The following is a 21,453-nucleotide window of genomic DNA, read 5'->3' as shown; positions in this document are numbered from 1 at the left end:
AAAAAGTAGAAGTTGGGGTGGTTTACACCACAGAAGATAGCTCTCTTGGGAAGAGCAGTATGTGTTTTTCCACTCTATTTATTTAAATGTAATTGCTTTAAAATATTCAATTTTTAATACAATTTTAAATATTTATTTTCCTTAGGATATCTGTAGGAGATACTATGAAAAAATCTGTTCCAAAAAGGATTTAGAGGAAAAATACTGTGATTGCTTATATGATTTTCAGATCTTCAAAAGATTATTTTTAAAAAGTCCAGACTTGGAGGATAGCATCGAAGATCTCCAATACAGAAAACAACTGAGAAAAAGTTCACTGACTGCAGCAGAAGTCAGTAACTGCCATCCTGACGATTTCATGAAAGAACGAAGCAGGCAAACACCACAGTGAGCCAAAAGCCAAGGAGAAGTCAGGAAGTAATGCAAATGGGGGCAAAGACAGAAACAAACATACAATTTTGAAAGGAACAAAGAGCTAGAACCAAAATCTTGAAGCAGTGGCTTAATGAAGAGCAGTGGATGAAGTCATGATGTAATTCAAGCAGTGGGAGAGAGATTATATCTGCAAAAGCATTTTGCAAAGATTGTAAACAGTAATGTCAAAAAGAAAATAACCCAATGGAGGAGGCTGCAGTAGCTTATGTGAGATATGTGAGACATGAGAAACTTCACAAACTATTACGAAATCATTCTGGAAAGCAACGTACAGATTTTAGAGAAATGAGAAGGACAATCAATTAGAAACTTCCCCAACATATACAATTGCACTTTCCAGAAATCATCATGTGTTCCAACGGCTTTTCTCTTTCAAACACATTCAAACAACAGGAATTCAAACATACTAATGGGGAGGGAAATTCAGGGGTGGGGGGTGGTGTATGTTTGTCATTTGTCATTCCCTCCCTCCCCCAACAGCACCACATCATCTCTAGAAAGAAGAAAGAATAGTTAAGAACCAAACCTAGACAGAGGGCAGAGTCAAAAATGGCACTACAGTTATGTGATCAGCTGGCTGGAGTGTAACAAACTCTCTGCCACCAGTTGAATAGGTACAGGGAAGGGAATGGGGCCACATGATGAGAGCTAACATTTGGTATTAGCAGGTGGAGATCCAGAAGATGTCAGAGAAAGAATTACAGATACAATACTGAGCAGAGAGGGAAGAGGTCAAATGTGGAGTCATCTGAGAGAGACCAAATGGTAGCTGAAGTCAAGCGAGTCCTTAAGGTCCCAAAGAGCAGAAGAATCGGGGAAGTGCAAAGCGACCACGGCCAGGGAAGAAACTCAGAGTACAGCAATCAATTAAAAGAGAGAAAAAACAGTCCTTAGATGTGGGAAGCAGAGAGCCATCAATCACCTTTTGTGAATATTGTGAGTGGACAGAAACCATGGAAACCAAAGAGATGAAAGAGGAAGCTGAGGCAACACAAGCAAACAGCTTTAGGAGCTGAGAGAAAAATATGAAAATTGACATAGACATAAAGGGAGAACCACAAGGATGATAGATGATATGTCGTACAGTAGGTGTTACATATAAGCAGTTTAAACCAAAAGCAATTCCTTGTTGTATACGACATTGACGACGAAATTGGGTTTGACCTATAACAGTTCTCTCCTGCTTTCAAACATTTCAATTTAGTAGCAATAAAAATCCCTATGAATTCTAAATGCAATTCTAATTGTGCTTATAAATGGTAGTTTCACAAGTATGTATGTTACAATAAACACAAATTAGAGGTACATTGAACCTTAATTATATCTAGCAAGCTTTATGTCCTAATTAAAAATGGTATTCTAACAATAAAAATGACTTACCACCTGAATTAGTTCTGCCACAATTGTCTAATCTTCCTAAACATTCTTTGTGTGCTCCAGCTCCACACTTAGAACATAAATAGCCTTGATAAAATGTTCCCCTGTAAAACAAAATTAGGTAGTGATACATTAGAGATGATAAATTCCACGCATAGAGGAAATAAGAGACGTGGCAGAATGTATTAGAAGTCATTTGCTGTTCTACATAATAATAGTCCTTAAAGACTCCAGAAAAAGTGACAACTGACAAGCCGCTCATGTGGTTTTTGTCACTACTAGCCATTTAAAAATCACAACCAGACAGTTCTTCTGGACTACTTGTAGAATAACAACCTCCATTTCAATTTAGGCCAAAGCAACTTTGGCACAGTACACTAGAAATTGTACCATTATGTATCTATCCTACTACAGACCTACACTTTGTCTCATCTCAATGGGAATTTGCCTAGACACCATGAAGAATAAGATTCATTTCAAGAGAGTTGTAAGTGTGAATATATATTTAAGCATTAAGGAGTTTATTGGCTATATTGCAAATATTCTTGACTTTAAATTCGTTCATTAAAAAAAAAAGTTGATATTTTTACTTTAGTTAATATTCAGAGCTGCTAAATAAGGAGTCACTTTCCTTACTATAAATGTTCTCCAATTGCCCTTAAAGAATTGGAATCTGAACCTGAGTCTGAGGAAATCGATTTATTTTCAGATTTGTGCATAGCTTTTCTCTTAGGTACGATTCACTGAATGGCTAACAGGGAAACAGTTTTTTACATGTACCTCTGAGCAACTATGAGAGTTCCATCTACTGATGTATCTGCTTACTCTTCACACTAGACTTGTCTGTCTCCCAAGATTATCCTGACCAGTTTGGAGTGATTATGCATCTAACGTGACACCTTCACAGCTTCAAAGGAAAATCAGGTGTCTCATATGGAATACAGGGCTGAACAAGTTAAACCTGAATAAAATGTACAGCAACTGCTATTTACTACAGCAATTTCTAGACTGTTAGTGATTAAATATATTTTAAATTAAATTCAGAAGCTCAGTATTTTTAAGTATCAGAATACGCAAACTTAAAGACAAATAGTAGAAAGTATAAAAATATTTTAATGCAGTCTTCCATTTTTATTTTTTTCCTTATTGCTACACAGGGATGCAAGATTCTCCAGATAAAAGCACAGGACATAACATTATCCTTCACTAAAGATGCTTCTAAGACTAGGATTTTATCCCCACTTAAAGATTAGGTACTAGGGTTCAGATTTTTTTTCAAGTATTTATACATTAGCTTATGTTTGAAGCTTAAAATAACAATACATTTTAAAAAGTGATTTAGGCACTTTATGAGGCTAAATCCAGTAGGCTTTCAATACAACTGAGATATCCAGGGACATGTCTATACACCACAAGGTGTAGCACGTGGGCATACCCAAGCTATCTTCGAGCAAACTGGCATGCTTATGCAGAACAATGCAGCATCGTGCAGGCTGTGTCCTGAAAGCAAGACAGCTGTTTCTCAGCAACAGCAGTTAGTGCAGTAACAGAGACACAATGACTCAACTATACTGCTTCAAGTTCAGAAATCAGCCCTGCCATCTTTAAGTTCAGGATGTCTGCACTGCTCTTCATAGTCACTTAGACCTTATCGCATTAAGAAAAAAAAATAATCTAAAAAAGAAAAAAATCTCTGAAAATCCAAATCAGTCTAACTGTTCAGGAAAAAGGTTGCTAAAGGAAAAAATATATGACAGGAAGGAACATACCTGAGGTTATTTTATTCCATGCCTGTGCTTAACAAAAGCACTACCCATATTTCAAATGCCCTTTCTAAAATGCTGTGGCTACATTTTTCTGAATATCAACAGTATGCAACATGAGCACCTGGACTGGCCAAAGTTTACAAAGCTTTTGCATCTCCAACTTACACTACAAAATTTAGGTTCAATACATACCTCTATACCATTGGACATTCCATATTTACAAAAAAACAAGGTAGCTCCTAAAAGCTCAAATAATGAATGAGAAACTACAGATGTGCAAGCATGTGTATGTTTCAGAGGAAAGAGGCAGAAAATATGGAATTTCTTAGCTTAAGTTAGCCTTACAAATCCTTGTTCATGAAAGCATTATTCGTCTGCTACCATTTCTTACCTAGCTTTGCAACATCCATCTACAATTTGTTTACATATCTCTGGTTCAGAAATGCCTGTTAATGCCTCACAGTTATTTTCTGTCTCACAAAGCAATCTCCCCATATCAAACACTATGAGCATCTTCATCATCTGATTTTCTGAAAAAATTCCACCTGTTCTTGTGACTGGTGGTCTACAGCAACGGGACCCGTGGAACTGCCATGATAGTTAAAACTGTACAAAACGGTTGTCATTTATCCTTACATAAGAACTCCTACATTAAATAAGGCAAAAAAAGGATTATGATACAGCAGCCTTCTGATAAATGTGGAGCATCTTGAGGTTTTGAGCTTTTAACAGCACTCCTGCTAATATTTGGAAATTTGGTTATAAAAAATTGCTAATACAACAAGAAACACTACATATGACTTCATGGCGTTTCTGTCTTGGACAGGTAACCAGCTAGCCATATATTTCCACATACTCCTTTTACTCAGATATTTCACCTGGGCAAAAAAAAAATGCACCACCTTAAAAATCTTACCTCAGAAGCATCTGACAGACTTTGCAAGATGTCACACGACTGAAGGTATGCATTTTGAACTCATGAAAGCTTGTATCCGCATAGTCTGGCCGTATGTTTGACCTAAAACAATTTGAAAATCTGCTTTAAACGAATGAAATCTAGAACATAATGCAGCATTCACAGCAGGAAATCTGAATCCACAAACAACTAGTTTTATTTACACTTTAACGTTTTTAACCGACGTGAAGCAGAAATATGGACTTTACCACACACCTTGAAACAAAACCTGAATAATGATATTATGGAGACCTGGTCCTTAAAATACACCCTGTAACTACCTTAGTTGTCACAATAACTAGAAAACTATACATCAAAATAAACATCATCCGGTTTTTATTCCTGTTCAAGTAACTAGGATCATTTTACGGACCTCAAGAACACTCACTTATTCATTATCAAATATTTTGTTATGTGGATGTACATGGAAGAGCAGCTCACACTGAGAACCAGCACATTTGAAAACCTGAGCAGCAAATTTGGGACAGTTAGGTCACAAATCTGCAGCAATAGACTGGATAACACAAGTGATTTCAAGGGCAATTAGAAAATATTTGCTGGGGTTTGGCTAGTCTTTCTTAAATGAGTCGCCTAATGCCTACAGCTGTTGCTACACACACTTAATTTAACAAATAAAAGATCACTATTCATACTGCTAAGATAGCAACACACTATTAGCAGACTTATTTCCAAAGATCAAATTAATACACAAAGACTGGCCCATTACTGTACATGTGTTTTGTTTATCCTGCCTACTGATCCCTTTCAAAAGCAGAAGTGTAATTTAAAATGACCCACTCATCACTTTGCTGCACTGGTGACTGCAGGTTTAAATTTTATTAAGTAATCCATTCAATTTTTTCTGTCATCTTCCCCATTTCCAAACTGGGGTGGGGAGGGGGGGGAACAGTAATTTTGAGTTGATTTATCTCTTTTTTTTTTTAATTCAATAACATCTCCAAACTAGCTTAACACTGTCAAAATCAGTAACACTGAAATACTAGGTGCATAATTTAATATTAAGCTAGACTGTATCAGACAATAAAAAATATATAGAGTAAGGATTCATGTATTTTAAAATATTATTTATATTGGAATGCTTAAGATCCCATAAATTTCTGGTATTTTTCTGGCAAAAACATGCATGCATAGGAATTAAAATAGGAAAAAAATCCTGGGAGTAAACATGCAAGAATCTACAAAGGAAAGATCAGAAGCTTTTTTCAACACACCAAATTACAAATTCATGCATTAATGTTGGAGATACTTACTAGATAAGTTTCATTTTCATGTATTATAAATAACTTCTAGACTAAAACATAGACCAGCCACAAATTGCAATGAAACAAATATAGGTAACCATGCAAGCACCAATCTCTCTAGGACTGAATGAAAAGGCTTATGAAAAAAACATTCACAGAATCTAAGTACTTAGTGTCAGAAAGGTCAGTCTTCTAATCCGCCTGCTGAAAATGAATGTGCTGAAAATGAAACTGTACTCAAAAAGCAAATTGGATTTTGCTTTTCTGCTTGAGAATAACCTTACACTCAGTACTGTTTTAACTAGCTGACTAGTGTCTCTCTTTCTACTATGATATGAAGATACCAATACCACAACTCCCGTTAACTAAAACGGGCATGGATACTATCCATTCACAGCAGGAAGGTACAGGTATCAGGATAAAATTAATCTCAAAAAAGTAAAGAACTTTTTAAACCAGGAGAACAAAGTATTATTTTTGGGCTGTTAACTTTGCAGAGCAAGGTCCATGTTTGCCAAGGTGCTGCTAAAACCTCTTAGGCTACAGTCCTAACAAAAGCTGCTTTTTGTTGACCATTTGGTTCAGACCAGGATAGCTTCCAAAACCACATCAAAAGTATCAGCCTAATGTGCAGAGACTCATCAGATCTGAAAGCTATCACATTAACGCTAACAACTGGACCATCTTCCAAGAAAAAAACAAGGAAAAAATTCTATTCATTTAACTAAAACAGGATCAATCTTCAAAGATAATAAGCATAGTGGATGAAAATTTTTTAAAAATTACAACCTCACACAGATAGTTGTTTAATACAAGCATATGACTATATAACTTCCTTTAGTACGTAAAAATTCTCTTCCATTCTTATCTTGGGCTACCGTCCACGAAGACTGAAATAAGTGAACTACTGAAAATACACCTCCTGTTAACAGAACAAAGATGATACACTGTGTTCGTTCTTCTTTATAGTAAAAGTAATATTTGAGTTTCTTTATATTTTATAAAGTCATTAAGTTTCATTTTACAGTCCTTAACAGAACAAGTAATTCTTGAAAGGAAAAAAAGCATAGTCCTAAAATGGCAAATAATGGAGCTGCTGCCTCACAGAAGAGCTGTCACAAGGCCCTCCACTTTCTTTCAACATAATTTTTTTCATTGTACCTATGGGCTAAACAATCGGATTATAGTGTCCTAAACAAGACAGAAAATTTATCCAGATGAACAGACTTACAAGTTCAGCTCTCTACTGTATGTTAAAATTTGGATACATTTGTCCTACTTGCATAAGTAGAGGAATACAAAACTGAAAACATGTAATACAATACAAACTTTGGAATATAATACAAACCGGTTTATCTTGTCCACTATCACCTACAGGAGGACCTAGTTTGGTTCCAAGTACTACTCAGTTCTTAAGGATCATAAAACGTGCCATAAAGACCGAATCCCTCAGTTTCTTTAAACCCCACCAGGTTTCAGTTTAGTGATTGTAAGATTCTAACAGTTACTTCAATAAATTCTCTAAGAACCTGTTCTTTTTTCACCACCTACACATCTTTCATACTCCCTATCAATTCACTGTCATCTAACTTCACATATTTCCTTGCTGGCTAAGGCTAAGCTAGTACAAAGATCTTCTAAAACAGCTTTTTTTTTTTTAAAGACATGAGCCTGAGTAGCTCTTTTAGGGACACACAACAACTATTCATAAACCAAAAGGACCTTTTAAATTTTGCTAGCCCTTCCTTCCACCACTCAAAAGATAGCATTTTGTTTTCCTTTTTTGCCCCCCACTCCCCCTAAGCCACATCACCCAGAAGGAAAAGCCTAAAAATCACTAACAACAAAAGTTTAATGAATCAAAGGAGATGCCACTGAAGTACATCACCCATAGATTAAATTAATCTGGAAGGGACTAGAGCCTCAGCATATCACAGAGGATCCTGTGCAGAAAGAGCAGGAATCAAGAAGAGAAGAAACCTAACCTGCTACTCAGTCTTTCTTTTTGCACAGACTTAGAAGATACTTCCAAGCAGTTGTCTCGAAATTAAAAATGCCATTGCAGTCACTAAGAAGCAACATTCCTGTTTTCTTTTGTCTCTTCCTTTCTATTTCTAATCATTCATCCTAATTGTCTCAGATTTGAGGTCAAATAGGAAGGAATGGGAAAATGCGTTTTATTTCAGTTTACATATCAGCAAAACATATTCTCAAATTTGAGAGTCCATCACATTTCAAAAAGATCAGGATTTTACCCATTATCTCATGATTCTCTTTATAAAGAAACAGTCTATTAAAACTATGAATATTTAGACACATTTTTATCAGCTGATTCACATTAGACAAGAAGGCATTTCATCATCACTCAAAAAAAACCCTACATCCATGTTGATGCAAAAGCAGTTTCCAGTCATCAATATTCTGATCAAGGCAGTAGAAAAGAACAGTGCAAAATCAGAAATAATATGCTTGCTCTGAAGATAGAGTACTATAAAGTGAATCGCAATATAGAAAGACAACTAATGATACAACAAAAAACAAAAAAAACTACAGCAAAAATAAAAAGATAATGTATATTATCTACTATAAATGTAGAAGTAGAATAAGAAAAGCTTTGTGGAAAAATATATATTGCAGTGCTAACTGTGGACACGAAAACTCTTGCACATTCTAGTACCCAATCAGTCATGCTGCATTATGGCAAATCCAGTTCTGCAGTCAAATTACACATCACATCAGACAGGTCTGAGATAATCTATGATGCACCATAGCAGTATATACCAAGTAGCAAGTCTTTTAATGTAAAGTCTGAAACTTAATGAATCTAGAGGTTTGATATTTTCATTTCCAATATATTGCTTTTCAACAAATCAAGAATAATGCAAAAATAACCCAACTCAATACCACACAAAAGTTTCCAACTAGAGATAATTAAGTACAACTCATCTGTGACTGTCCAAGCCCAAATACCACAAGGACCATAGGAAATTTTTTTCCACAAAATCTTTCACACTGAATAGCATATACTTTTTTTTTATTTTATTGAAATACAGTAAATAAAGCTGTAAAGCTGATAACTTCAACGGAAAAACAGCAGTCACAGCATAGCATACAACTTTTCATAGTCATGTCCAACCATAAAGAAGCTCTTCTAAGTTACAGCATTCAAGCCTTACACTGATACCCTGAGAACACAGACCAGAGCTGCCACAACACAGTAAAGAGAAATTTCATCCTTCTCAAACTTTCTTTTTCCCTTCTAATTCCCAACCTGTGGGCATGTTTCAAGACACAGAAAACTGGAGAGGAACTTTTTACAAGGGCATGTAGTGACAGGACGAGGGGGAACGGTTTTAAACTGAAAGAGGGTAGATTTAGATTATATACTAGGAAGAACTTCTATACTGTGAGGGTGGTGAGACACTGGCACAGGTTGCCCAGAGAAGCTGTGGATGCCCCCCGTCCTGTCAGTGTTCAAGGCCAGGCTGGATGGGTCTTTGAGCAACCTGGTCTAGTGGAAGGTGTCCCTGCCCATGGCAGGGGGGTTGGAAGTAATTGACCTTTAAGGTCCCTTCCAACCCAACCCATTCTATGAAAAAAATGAATATTAGATCAATATTAATTTTAAGCTTAATACTAAGAGTATTTTCTTCTTCAGAAGGATAATTTCTTGCCAGTGCGGAAAAAAAAAAGGGAACCCATACATGATTGTTATAAAAATTCAAACATATTGGAGCAGTTTCTGTGGCTAGCATTAGGAAAATCTAATTTAAGACTTAACCTGGGTTCCTTCCAGTCACAAGTCAAGCCCTCTCATAGGTTCCTCAGTCCTCCTTCACAACAACTTCTACTATGGGGTGCCACATGCTCACCACAAATGAAACGTTTTATCCACTTCTGCTGTCAAACAATGAGTGGCCAGAGCAGGAAGTCACCCATATACCAGGAATACTTAATCTGAGGTAAATAATGACAGAGAACATGTTACTCGTTTTATGGTAAAACTCCGTCTCTTACTTTCACAAGTAATGGGGGGAGTAAAAAGTATTTTCCCTTCCTCTCTTCTACCTTTTCCCCAGGCTGTTTTAATTCCTACACTCTAGCAGAGACAAAATGTCAGGATACAGAAAGAGAGTGAATCTGTAATTAGGAAAATTTTCCAATTCTTTCCTCAATTCAGCAGCAGAGTTTTTGTAAGGGACAACCACAAGTGCCCTCTCCTGCTTAGCACTAGGTCCCCATAACCAGATTTACTCCAGTCACTACAGCAACATCCTTGGGCTGCCCCTGAGCCTTTTGAGTAAAGCTTTCTCTTTCCAAGTTACTTGCAGAATATTAGTCCCACTGGGACCAATTCACTGCTACACCACCAACCCAGAGACCTGCAGATGCTTGTCTTGCTAGTCTCTGTCATTTGGACACACAGTTCTTGTCTCTGCATCAGCTATCTGAGCCACCATTCAAGGAGCAGAATTACTATCTTATCTTCTTCAGTCAATTCTGCATATCTGAACAGACCTTTTGTCTGTCAAGTTTGCAGAGTTCAGTGTAGAGAAGAGTGAGCCAGGTATCTTATTCAATTGTCATCAATATCATCATACTCCTGAGCACTCCATTTTTGCTAACCTTGTGCATGTGAAATATTCCCCTTTTAAAATACTTCACATTTGCAGTGCCACTTCTTTCTACTGACTCTTACTTCTCTGAAGAGCAAATTGATCATAGGCCAACTCTGTCTTCAGCCACCTACATAACGCAACACCTTTATAAATGGTGTCAGAAAGTGTCACACTATCAACAGTCCCCCACAAACTTTTGCAGCCAGAATTCATTCTAGGAATAATCTTCGTCTAGATTCATGGCACGGCTGACCACAGAGTAATGCCACAGATAACCCAAAAGTATTTTATCAGACAAGATATCTAGATGCCTATTTCTATGCCTACAGAATAAGGAATACATTCTCTCTAGTATCCTACCTCAAAATGCCAAAATAATTGTGTAGATGAATAAAATGAAACAGTTTAAGCTACAGTTTTCTAATACTTTCCTATAGCGGTTGGGATAACAGTTCAAAAACTTAAAGTACTACTTAGCCCTCAAGACACAAACATGTCACAATCAAAACACTAATACTTAAGTCAAAATAAAGCAATGAACCTTGGCAATCTTGACACAACCACCACTAAGTTCTACACCTCATTTTACAAAACTGAACTTTGAACATCATGGGTCTAAAGTGTTTCCAAGATGCATATTGCAATGAAAAACGTACATCAACAATATCAAGCAGCTTAGATGGGATTTGTTACTATCATGTCGTTATTTCATCAAAACCATATTCTGATGAGAAAACGCTAAGATCAGAATGTGTCTAAATAGCAATATCTACAACAGGCATTTGGCTACCATATAGCAACAGTTTAATTTTTATCAGCATTCTTACATTCATGTTTGTTTCCAACAAGAAAAACTATACAAAGCACCTTTCACAACAAGTTGGACTAAACAAATGAACTGTAATTTCTTCAGTGGGCTAGCACAAATATGCTTTCTTTTACTGTCAGTTTAACTTCCTCTAAACAGTTAAGGCTTACGAAATAAAATGCAGCAGGAAAACTGCTAAACTTTCAGCCCCAAAACACTATCTTATCTCTCTACTAAGTATGTAATTACTACAGATAATGTGACCCAAGAGAATAAAAAAAAAGTCTGAGATAGTTTACTATAGCTATTTCCTCCTATTTTCCCACATGGAGAATAAGCGCATTAAAATCCCAGTCGTCATTTCCAGAAAGGCCATATTTCTAAAGATATAAACAATGAAAAAAACCTTATTTCATAAATTTTAACATACTGAGTACATCTTCCCTTGGATATTTTGCTGTTCAGGTGTTTCAGTATTAGCCTTACAGAATTTAAGGCTATTGTCTCAAGTTTGTTTTGCATGGACGTACTACTGAAAGCCTATTGGGTGCCAACAAATCTAACAAAAATATAATAAAGGGATAAAATAAAGTGTTACATTGATTAGATTAATTAAATTCTTATAGCAAGTTTTAATATGAAATTAATGAAATGCAAATCACACTGCCGCTACTGAAAAAAAGCACAAAAAAGAGAAGAGGTGGTATTATAAAAACGTAAAGAGTAGAAGCAACTAGAATCTGCATCTTTGCCTCCTGGTTACGGGTGTCGATCTCATAGTGCAGCACTAGCAACAAGAAGGTATCCAGCAGCAGACAGCGCTGGAAGTCTACCATCTTGTGGCTTCATATTCTGCAAGGAGTTAAAGGAAGGAGACTTCAGAACACAGCACAAAGAAAAACTCTCCTTTCTTTTATTCTAAATCTATTTACTATTACTTTTAATGACACCAGTTAGAAACTGTAGTTTAAACAACCTTCAGCAAGGTCCGCTGCTGTCCTCCACGAGTGACCAGTTCTTCTGTCTTTCTTAACGTATTTTGAGGGCCATTTCTTTTAATTGCTTCCTTGGCAGCTTTTCAATACTAGCTTGACTTCAGCAATTAAGACCTGTACAGACTCCCCTGTCTCCCTGGGTCAAGGCCACTGAGAAGGTGTTGCTTAGACCCATTCCAAAAATTTCAATTAATATTGAAAAATTGTTTCTCTGGAGTACTTAATTAATGACTCAACTTCTTCCCAGACATCAAGTATTTTTAAACTAAATTTATTTTTTCTTAAACTGGAAGGAAAAAAAAAACTGAAAAATGTTTTATATTCCTCAGATATACGCACATCATTTTTCCACCACAAAAAGCACATACATGCTTAATTGCAGGAATTGCAGCACATATAGGAAAATAAAGAACAAATAAACAACACAAGGAGAAATGTAAAGTAACCCTTTGCAAATGGATCAAGAAAACTCCTTTCAAAACGGAATTAGCTGGGAAACAAGACAGGGTATCAACAAGAGCAGGTGCTGACCTAGACACTGTTGAGTAGATCACTTCTATTAAATACAGAGAAAGTAAAGGCATTGTAAACACCAACTGAATCAAGCCATGCTTCTCAGGGGACTGATGATAAACCTCACAGGTATCATTTAGGTCTAGATACGTTCCTCCAGATTGTCATAACTCAGTGGGACTGTCAACTTGGATAGAAGAGGAGCCTTCTCTTCCCTCAGCAGCAGCCCCACAAGCATGTTTTTCTGGGTGACCTGGAACACCAGCAAGTGCCCAGTGGGTTGGGAACAGGCTGTCCAGCAGAGTGACAGGTTCTGCACAACAGTACAGTGAGACAGCTGCCCTTTCTTTGGGGTTGACAGTTTTCCCCAAAAGGGAAAAACATGCTAGGAAGTTCTAATGATGCCTCTTATTTTTGGTTTTGACTTATTTTTGCAGAAAAGCTATTTAGGTCAGGTTTTGAACATCTTTTTCCCATATCAGTCTCTTCTAGAAAGGCAATCATGTCATAAGGAATTACACAGGATTCGATTGTATGTAGATGTTTGCAAAATATCCCATAATTTAAAAAGTGCATTATATTTGAAACTGAGTAGCCGTTTCACTTGATTAAAACTTGGCTTTAGAGAGTAGTTAATGTATGTATGCCCCCCTGTGAGCCCAGAGGCATAACAAATAAGCAGATGCATGAAGCATCAGATAAGGAGTCTGCAGTGAATTGCAACTGTTTCAAGTATTAACAGAAGAAATACTACAGGGAGCTCAGATAAAACTCAATACCTTGAACTCTCCTCAACTCTCAACCCCAAGTTAGACCTTTGCATTTTAGAGCTGTTATTATTCTGCACTCCATGTTATGCTTATAATAATTTAAAATGCTCCGTACAGAACTGTTCAGAATTATGGACACCCTGAGCACGAACTGCTGAAGAACATTTTAAAGTGCATGTGACATGAAATCTGATGCTGTATTCATGCAGTATAGCCTCTAAAGAAAATGGCACAGGTTAATATCCGAGGACACTGAAAATTTTCATTCCAGTTTTACTTATTGTACTAATATTGACATCACTGCAGAAACTGTATCAATAAACCTATATCTGCCATAGGTATTTCAAAGTTATTAATTGCTAACAGAAATTACTTATTATGACATCCTAAGTTAATTTCCTGTTTTGTGCCAAAGTGACCTCCTTTCAAAATTTTAAGTACCTCAGAAGTTAGCCAGGACAACTGGTACTTAGCATCTCAGAAAATTTTGAAAAATCTAACTAGGCAATAAAATATAGCTAACATTTGTCACATATTCAAATGTTTTAAGTAATAGCACGGACAGCAGAAGTTAAGAAACAGAAAACCATATAGGTTACTGTCAAACAAGACAAAAAAACCTTTCAGCCAAATGTCATATAAAGAATTTCATGCAAAGTTGGTCCCAAGAGATGCTCAACCTCACTCCCTGCTCTGATATGCAGCAGTCTTCCCTTAGAATCCTGTACCCTGCAAACAGCAGAACCAGCCTGACATTTGCACTATCCTTTCTTTCCACATGAAACATTTTGGGTCTGTGCAACTATCACCATTTCAACTGATCACTTCATGCAACGTGCTGTCATCTAACAGAAACGCACTTATGTAATAAAATAATGAAATAAGAGTGCAGAGACAGAAATAAATCATTTTTTTTTCAATCTTTACAAGGATTTTATTATTTACTGTAAAAAGGTGAAGAGAGAAAATGGCATTCTTAAGGGGTATTCTCACCAGAGGTGGGCAATGCCATTTCACAAAGGATGCTTTTCAGCTTCTTTTCTACCTTCTCTTGTCAGGAGCAATGCTGATTACTTACAGCTAATTCATTTTCTCTGTTCCAGCTAGGCTGTTATATTTCAGAATCATCTTTGAAGATCCTATTTACCGAATTAATCAATCAATCAATTCTCCATATGCTAATACTCAAACATTCTGGTTTGTCACATCAAAGAGTCTCCATCAAGAAGGCATGTTATATAATTAAATTAACAATATCATAAGTAAGTTGTGCTTTTGATCAAGAACACAACTTCTAAGACTCCGCTAGAAAATTTGCTTATTTGATCATTTGATGAGTGGCTTTTTTGAGATCAAGGAAATTATCTTGTTAACGTTTTGGAAACGTACTGCATTGTTTCAAACAAGATAATGGCTTTCCTTTTTCCTTATCAGCCTACTTCCCTCAAAAGCATGGGAGATAGACTGCTTTGAGCTCATCTATTCCTGTATAGCATTTTTAAACACCACATGATAGGAACAAAGCTCTGTCACACATCAGTATTTGTAAATCAAAAGCATCAATACGTTATATGCTTTAATATTCACTGTCTAAGTCTTGTTTGTGAAAGTTCTAAGACTTACAAATTCAAATTTACAAAGTTGCTTGTCTCGATAAGCTTTAAATATTTTATCATATATTTGCATTTAACTGAAGACAAATGTCTATGTTTTGGAGTAAAAAATGTAAAAATGTAGGATATATACAGCCATAAACTTATAAATTATCAGACAAACACTTAAATCTGCTAAGAAAAAAGGTAGCACTGGTTTGCAGGGAGAAACTAGGACATCTGTTCATACAGCCAAAGTATCAGGACAAACGTGTAATGCAGCATTCCGTGTTTAAAGACTGAAAAAAGCTAACACCTTGCACAAAACCCCAATATTTAGATGGTAGTACTTTATTTTTATGATGTAGTGTCACTACAAATTTGTTTCACTGCATTTTAAGAAACACTTATTATTTTTCATAGTAATATACCTCACATGTTGTAAGGTAAGTTGTAAAAACATAAGGACTGGAAAATCTTTTATTTTTGTGAACCAGAAGACATAATATCAAAGTATATTTATCATCTCCAAATGTTTACGCATTGTTTTCATAAATTCTGTTTTGCTTTCACATTCTACACTGTCCTTACACTGTGCTCTTAATCATACACAGAATCTTCACACAGTTCATGCTGTGTCTGGAATAATCTAAAGAAATTGCGTAACTACAAATATGTTGTGAATGGTTGCTTATAACCCTGAAAAACATTTGATCAAAAACAACTGGAGTCATAGCAAAGAACAGGCAACCATTCTTCTTTGGCAGACATGAATTTGGCATTCATATTTGCAGTATTGAAATATTTATACTGATGGAGAAGCCCAGGCAGATATGTTTGTTTATTGCTTTGGTAGCCTATGTGAGGTTGGTATAAGCAAAACACCTTTGCAGGCTATTTGAAAAATGCAGCAGATATCTAAGGCTTTTAAAGTGCTCTGATAAGAAAGCTTTAAGTTAATATGTCAGTGCTCAATATGTCAGAGCTCAAATATTCTCTCAGAAGAAGTCTTAATGCATATGCATTATTAATGCACTATCTCAGGGAACAGATCTATTTGAGCTGAATCTGACCAATGTCATCAGTCACAGAGTGCAAAACAAATTTGGAAATAGGTATGGTAATAGGTAAGAGAACACTTTTCACCTACCTTGTTGCTTGTACTAGTTTTCTTTAAAATTTAGAAAACCAATGAGCTCTATCTACAATTTACATAGCTTGCCTAATCTAAAACGTTGTGCACACACCTATCAGGTTTGAGAATCAATGAGTCTCAGGATTATTTCCATAAAAAAAGATGCTGTGTTCTGCATCCCTTGAGTTACAGGTTGTGAATTTACATCTAACTGAAATAGTAATTTTTCAAAAACATATTAGACTGTACCTGAGTTGCTGCACAAACTCTGTAGTGACCTAAAACTTAAATACAGTGTAATTAAAACTAAAACCACTAATTTTAAGGGCTGTACAGCTTTCATGTCTGAAATATCTTTTATTTGGATATTAAAAAAAAAAAAAAATCAGATTCATTAACTCCATGCAATTAATGCATACCCCAATCACTATAATGATCATGTGTTTCCCACTGATTTTTCAGGCATTATTAATTAGACATGACATTAATATTGCAATTTCAGTAACAACGCCAAGCAGAAACTACAATCATGGTACTTCTGAAGGTGAAATTTTAACTAAGTACATTTTAAAAAAGGCCTGGTCCTCTGCCTGCAAGATGTTTTCATGCACTTCTCAGTTTGTGAAAGAGACATGTTGAGTAAAGCCTAATTAAAAGGCATGTTACAACACCGTTGCATGAGACTTTGCAGTATTGGTCCTGTGCATCTTGAAATCCAGCAGTACTAAACTCAAGCTGACAAGGCCCTGAGCAACCTAAACCCTGCAGCAGACAATCTCCACGCATCCCTTCCAACCTAAATTCTTCTGTGATCACATTTCAAATTGCATTTCTGTGTAATATGTTCCTATCTAGGAATATATAGTGAAGCCAGGTTTGCTGATGGCCATTTTTAGAGTGGATTACACAGCACAATTGAGAAACCAGAGAAATACTTAATTAAATTAGCAAACTAGACATCATGATGACAAAACAAATTCAGCACAAACCAGCATAAGATATTGCATGCCATATTACACTAGTGGATTCAGATAGTAAGCCAGTGAGAAAATATAATACATGGCCTTTCAGAGAAAAGGTCTCTGCCGTTGTAAGGAAGACAACGTACATCTGCTCCATGCTCTACTGTGATCAAGAAACAAACTACACATAAAGAAGTATTTAGTGGATGGAAGCAAATGTTTAGTGTCAACATGAGACAGCTGTAGTAACAATCAACATATTTTCTTTCAGTATTTATTCTGTTCTCTCATGATGAAATAAAAGAATTAAATTCATCACAGCAATGATGAGAAAAGCAGTTGCCACATAAATTAAGCCTGATAATTAGTCAGCTAAGTAGTTCCAAAGTAATATAACTCAGATATATACACACATACAATAGAGTAGGACAGCTTCAACTTCAATATTAGTCAACTATTTTTAAAAATAAGCATTTTTAAAACAAGAAAAGCAGCTTTCTAGGAGAAAATTAGAGCTTTCTAGGGAAAAAAATACCAATCAATGCTCCTACATTTTAGTATAAGCTGAATAACATAAAAGTATCAAATATTTTATGTAATTTGTAGGTATATTATGAGACATTACATATTTGTTCTGATTCTTCTGGTTGTTTTTAATACAGGAGAAAAGAGATTAGACAGGATATGCTACTAGAAAATCTAACAAAATCGTGTCTCACACTTGCAATCAGTTTTTGACATTTTTAATGGCTTAGTTACAGCAAATAAACCATGCACTTTATCACATTACTGACAAACTTTCACTTAATACATGATGTCTCTAATTTGGCTGAGTAATTTGGTGCAGTACTTTGGCTGTACACTTCTATTAGTATTATCTTGGATATGGAACGACTGCATTTAAGCCAATGCTACTTGACATGCTAAATTAAATTTAAACATTCCACGTCTAGTACAGGAAAGTCTTTGCAGTACTATCTTTTAAAAGGTGCTTATATACCTGTACAGCTATAGGCTCATCCATTACTATAGACAGAGTTCCCAGAACAAAACAGCAACTGCTCAAATTAACCACTATCACTGTTAAGCAGCGCATCTCTTCTGAGGCAATAAGTGGTTACGCTCCCCCTGTCCATGCAAAACTTCCATTCACATCAGTAAGGGAACAGGCACACCAAGAGAGAACTCAGCCATTTGTGACATGATGGCTCCTGTTAAAACATCCTCCACTGGTCTCTGCCTGCTAGCTTCACGAAAACCTCTCAAATTAAGTCCAAAGTTTCAGCTTCAAGAACTTGACTGCAATGTTAACTGTACTGCCCCAGTGTCCTACTTCATTTCATTGTCATCTGCAAAAATCCACTGCTCCCAAATAACCAGCAATTTTGAAGGTTGTACACAACAAACTTTTTTTTTTTTTTAAAAAAAAAAGGCAGGGGGAGAGGAGGTGACCCAGACTCAACTGTGGAGATTACTGTGAATAGGACAACAACATCAAATTCAGTGCAGCCATGCCACAGTATCATTGTTGCTGAGGGTGTAGTGTATGAACAGGCTTCATAAATAACCCTCATAAAATTCTTAGGAAAAATAAAAATTTAGGTGTTTTGGTATTATATATTTTCTAAATAAAGCAATAGTCTCAGGAAAACAGCAAATACATACCGTAGCAACTGAACTGCCATATGACTAAAAACAATTTCCTCAGTTGCTTATGACCAGTAACCCATCATTCCCAGCCTCCCTCATAACAAAACAACTCACCATATACCACAGTAACAACAGAGCTGGCCAAGAGGCAGAATATTTTCACAGGTTTGTCAAACTAGTTTTCTAATAGCAACTTACGAGTCTGAAAAGTAACACTAGAAATTGCACTGGGATTTCATCCTTCCTTCCTTTAAAGATTTTCTGTATCAAGTGTGCCTAATGTATACCTGCCCTCCAAACTTAAACCAAGTCCAGCCAGCAAAGTAGTGTTCTCCTCTATTTCATACTTCATCAATAACATAACCTTCCCCATACCTGGAGACAAATTCTCATCTCAATGACCCCAGTGCCTTTTCAGCAATATAACTATAATCACTGTTGTTCATAGACTGGTATAAACATCTAAGCTCCTAAAAAAATAAAAAATTACAGCCTAGCTAACATAGTTATGCCCATAAAACTGTTCTAGTGGCAACAAGGTTAATTCTTAATTTAAAAATAGTAAGAGATCCTAATTCATTCTCTTGTTATGTTCTTAGATTAACACTTGCACAGACCTGACTTCAGACAGAATGCTATCCCAAAGGCAACAAAACTGCATTGAAATTTCTGTCCGGAACTCAGTAAACAACATCATTTCTGATAATAAAAAGACTGTAATTCACTCCTTCAACTGTGCTGTTTTTGCAGTCTCAGTAAAATTTTTAAGTAATGAGAAGTATTTTGCCCATAGAAGCAGCAATTACAATTGAGTATGATGAATACTAGCATAATTTCAATCACGGCTACTTCTCAGAGTAGAACAGATAACCTACACAGTAGGCAATGAAACCCCTGAAAACAACAAATCAAACCAACCAACCAATTGTTGAAAACACTTGGCTTAGTTTATTCCCAAATACAAACTCTTGTGTCTCGGCATGCTTTAGAATATGTTTCACTACATACACCAAGGTATGTTTTGGGAGAGCTGCTGAGGGAAATACACTATGAAGTCAAACCCATGTAAGAGAGTTGAAGGAAAGCTATAAAACTTCAAAAAGCATTAAAGGTCCCCATTGTTTTCAATCCTAGTGGTTATAAATGTAAGGGAGCAAAAGCATTGCCCAATGAAAATAATGCCACTATATCATGCTACACCTCAGCCCTGACCTGGTAAGTATCAATAATGACATTACAGGAAGTGCAGCAGGGAGAGCACAGGGACAGAAAGAGAGAAAGTACTCAGCTTTCTGCACACATACAAATAAACACCTCTACCCATCCCCCACTATGCTACCCAGAATTTTTGCCAAAACACATCATTTTTGTCTTCAATAAAAATCAGCAAGGAACCCTAGCAAGCAGGCCTAATATCTGTCCAGCCCAGGCTCTCCTCCCTTACGTTTTCATTTAAATCATTAGCACTCATCATACTAAGGTTTATAGAAAATATATATAGTTTATAAGCAAGTTTCACTCATATCAGCTCATGATAGCCTTTTTTCTGAATCTACATACCTTTACAATCACATCCAAAACAATCTTTATTCATGCTGTCTCTCTGTTTTCACTAGGAGTATCTCACTCCTCCTCACACTTTTTTTTTTAAGAACCATAAAGCAAGCATCGCCCTGTCATTCCATTCCCTTGTTCACATTTTAAATTTAATCAGAATACCTGCAGTGTCAATAATCATGTTTGTCTTTCTGACAAGAATCAGAAATGGAAATAAAGCTCATGCTGCATAACAATAATGTAATCTGCAGTGCTGCATCTGAACAACTTACTTTTCAAGAAGTCTAAAGCAACCTCCTCTTTTAGTTGAAAACATATCAAGGAAATCAGCCTTTTGAAACTAAATTTAGTAAGCCAAGCAATTTGTTCCAAATACTAAACAATAAATTAGTTAAAAGCCACTAGAAAAGATGCCAGGATCCCCTCTCAAATCACCAGCATCACCTTTCAAAAAATATATTTCAATTAATCAAAATTAAAATGAGAGGGGAAAAATGTCATTATTATGTTAGATATTTATGGCTAAAATAATTAATATTTCCCCCTGGTTGCTTAAGATAGTATGACTAAATCACACTTAGCAGCCAAGCTGGAGAGTAATACATAGCCTAGAGTGCCCTCTTTCTTTTTCAAGCAGAGTTTCAGGGAAATACTCTGTTCATGAAGACATCAGTCCGTTGTTTTTCAGAAAGTCAAATAAAATAGATAACTCAGCTGTATTAAAAAAAAAAAACTAAACGTGAAAGCAGTTCAGCATAATTTAAGCGATATCCTTACACTGGTGATGAATGTGACTCTACCTTAATAAAAATATACTTACAGAGCCATCTGAAATTGTTCAAGCCATTTTTTCTTCAAATCTTTAGTTTTGCAATAAACTTCTAAACCATTTTGACCTTGGATATGAATGAGGTAGAAGCCATAAGACCACTGTGTAAAGAGATTGGCAATACAAAGGTCAACAGTTATGGAGAAAGGAAAAGAAAGAAAAAAAAGGAAAAAAATAAAGCAGCGTTTGTATGCTCCTTAATTCCCTGATTTTGGGAACAGCAAGACA

The 21,453-nt window shown here is 36.0% G+C and overlaps 1 protein-coding gene across 1 annotated transcript in view; it reads right to left on the bottom strand.

The window, feature by feature from the left end:
• The window catches only part of VAV3 (vav guanine nucleotide exchange factor 3), a 170,336-nt gene that overhangs the window by 65,865 nt on the left and 83,018 nt on the right, over window positions 1-21,453 (bottom strand). Inside the window, exons 15-17 of the mRNA XM_068406000.1 lie at window positions 21,217-21,326; window positions 4,495-4,596; window positions 1,816-1,916 (exon numbers count right to left, since the gene is read on the bottom strand). Of these exons, the coding sequence (XP_068262101.1) occupies window positions 1,816-1,916; window positions 4,495-4,596; window positions 21,217-21,326 (313 nt within the window). The remainder of the gene's footprint in view (window positions 1-1,815; window positions 1,917-4,494; window positions 4,597-21,216; window positions 21,327-21,453) is intronic.

This window comes from Nyctibius grandis, chromosome 8 (assembly GCF_013368605.1).
Source record: "Nyctibius grandis isolate bNycGra1 chromosome 8, bNycGra1.pri, whole genome shotgun sequence".
Taxonomy (NCBI): domain Eukaryota; kingdom Metazoa; phylum Chordata; class Aves; order Nyctibiiformes; family Nyctibiidae; genus Nyctibius; species Nyctibius grandis.
Note: the sequence above shows the minus strand (reverse complement) of the source record. Positions and strands in the feature narration are given on the sequence as shown.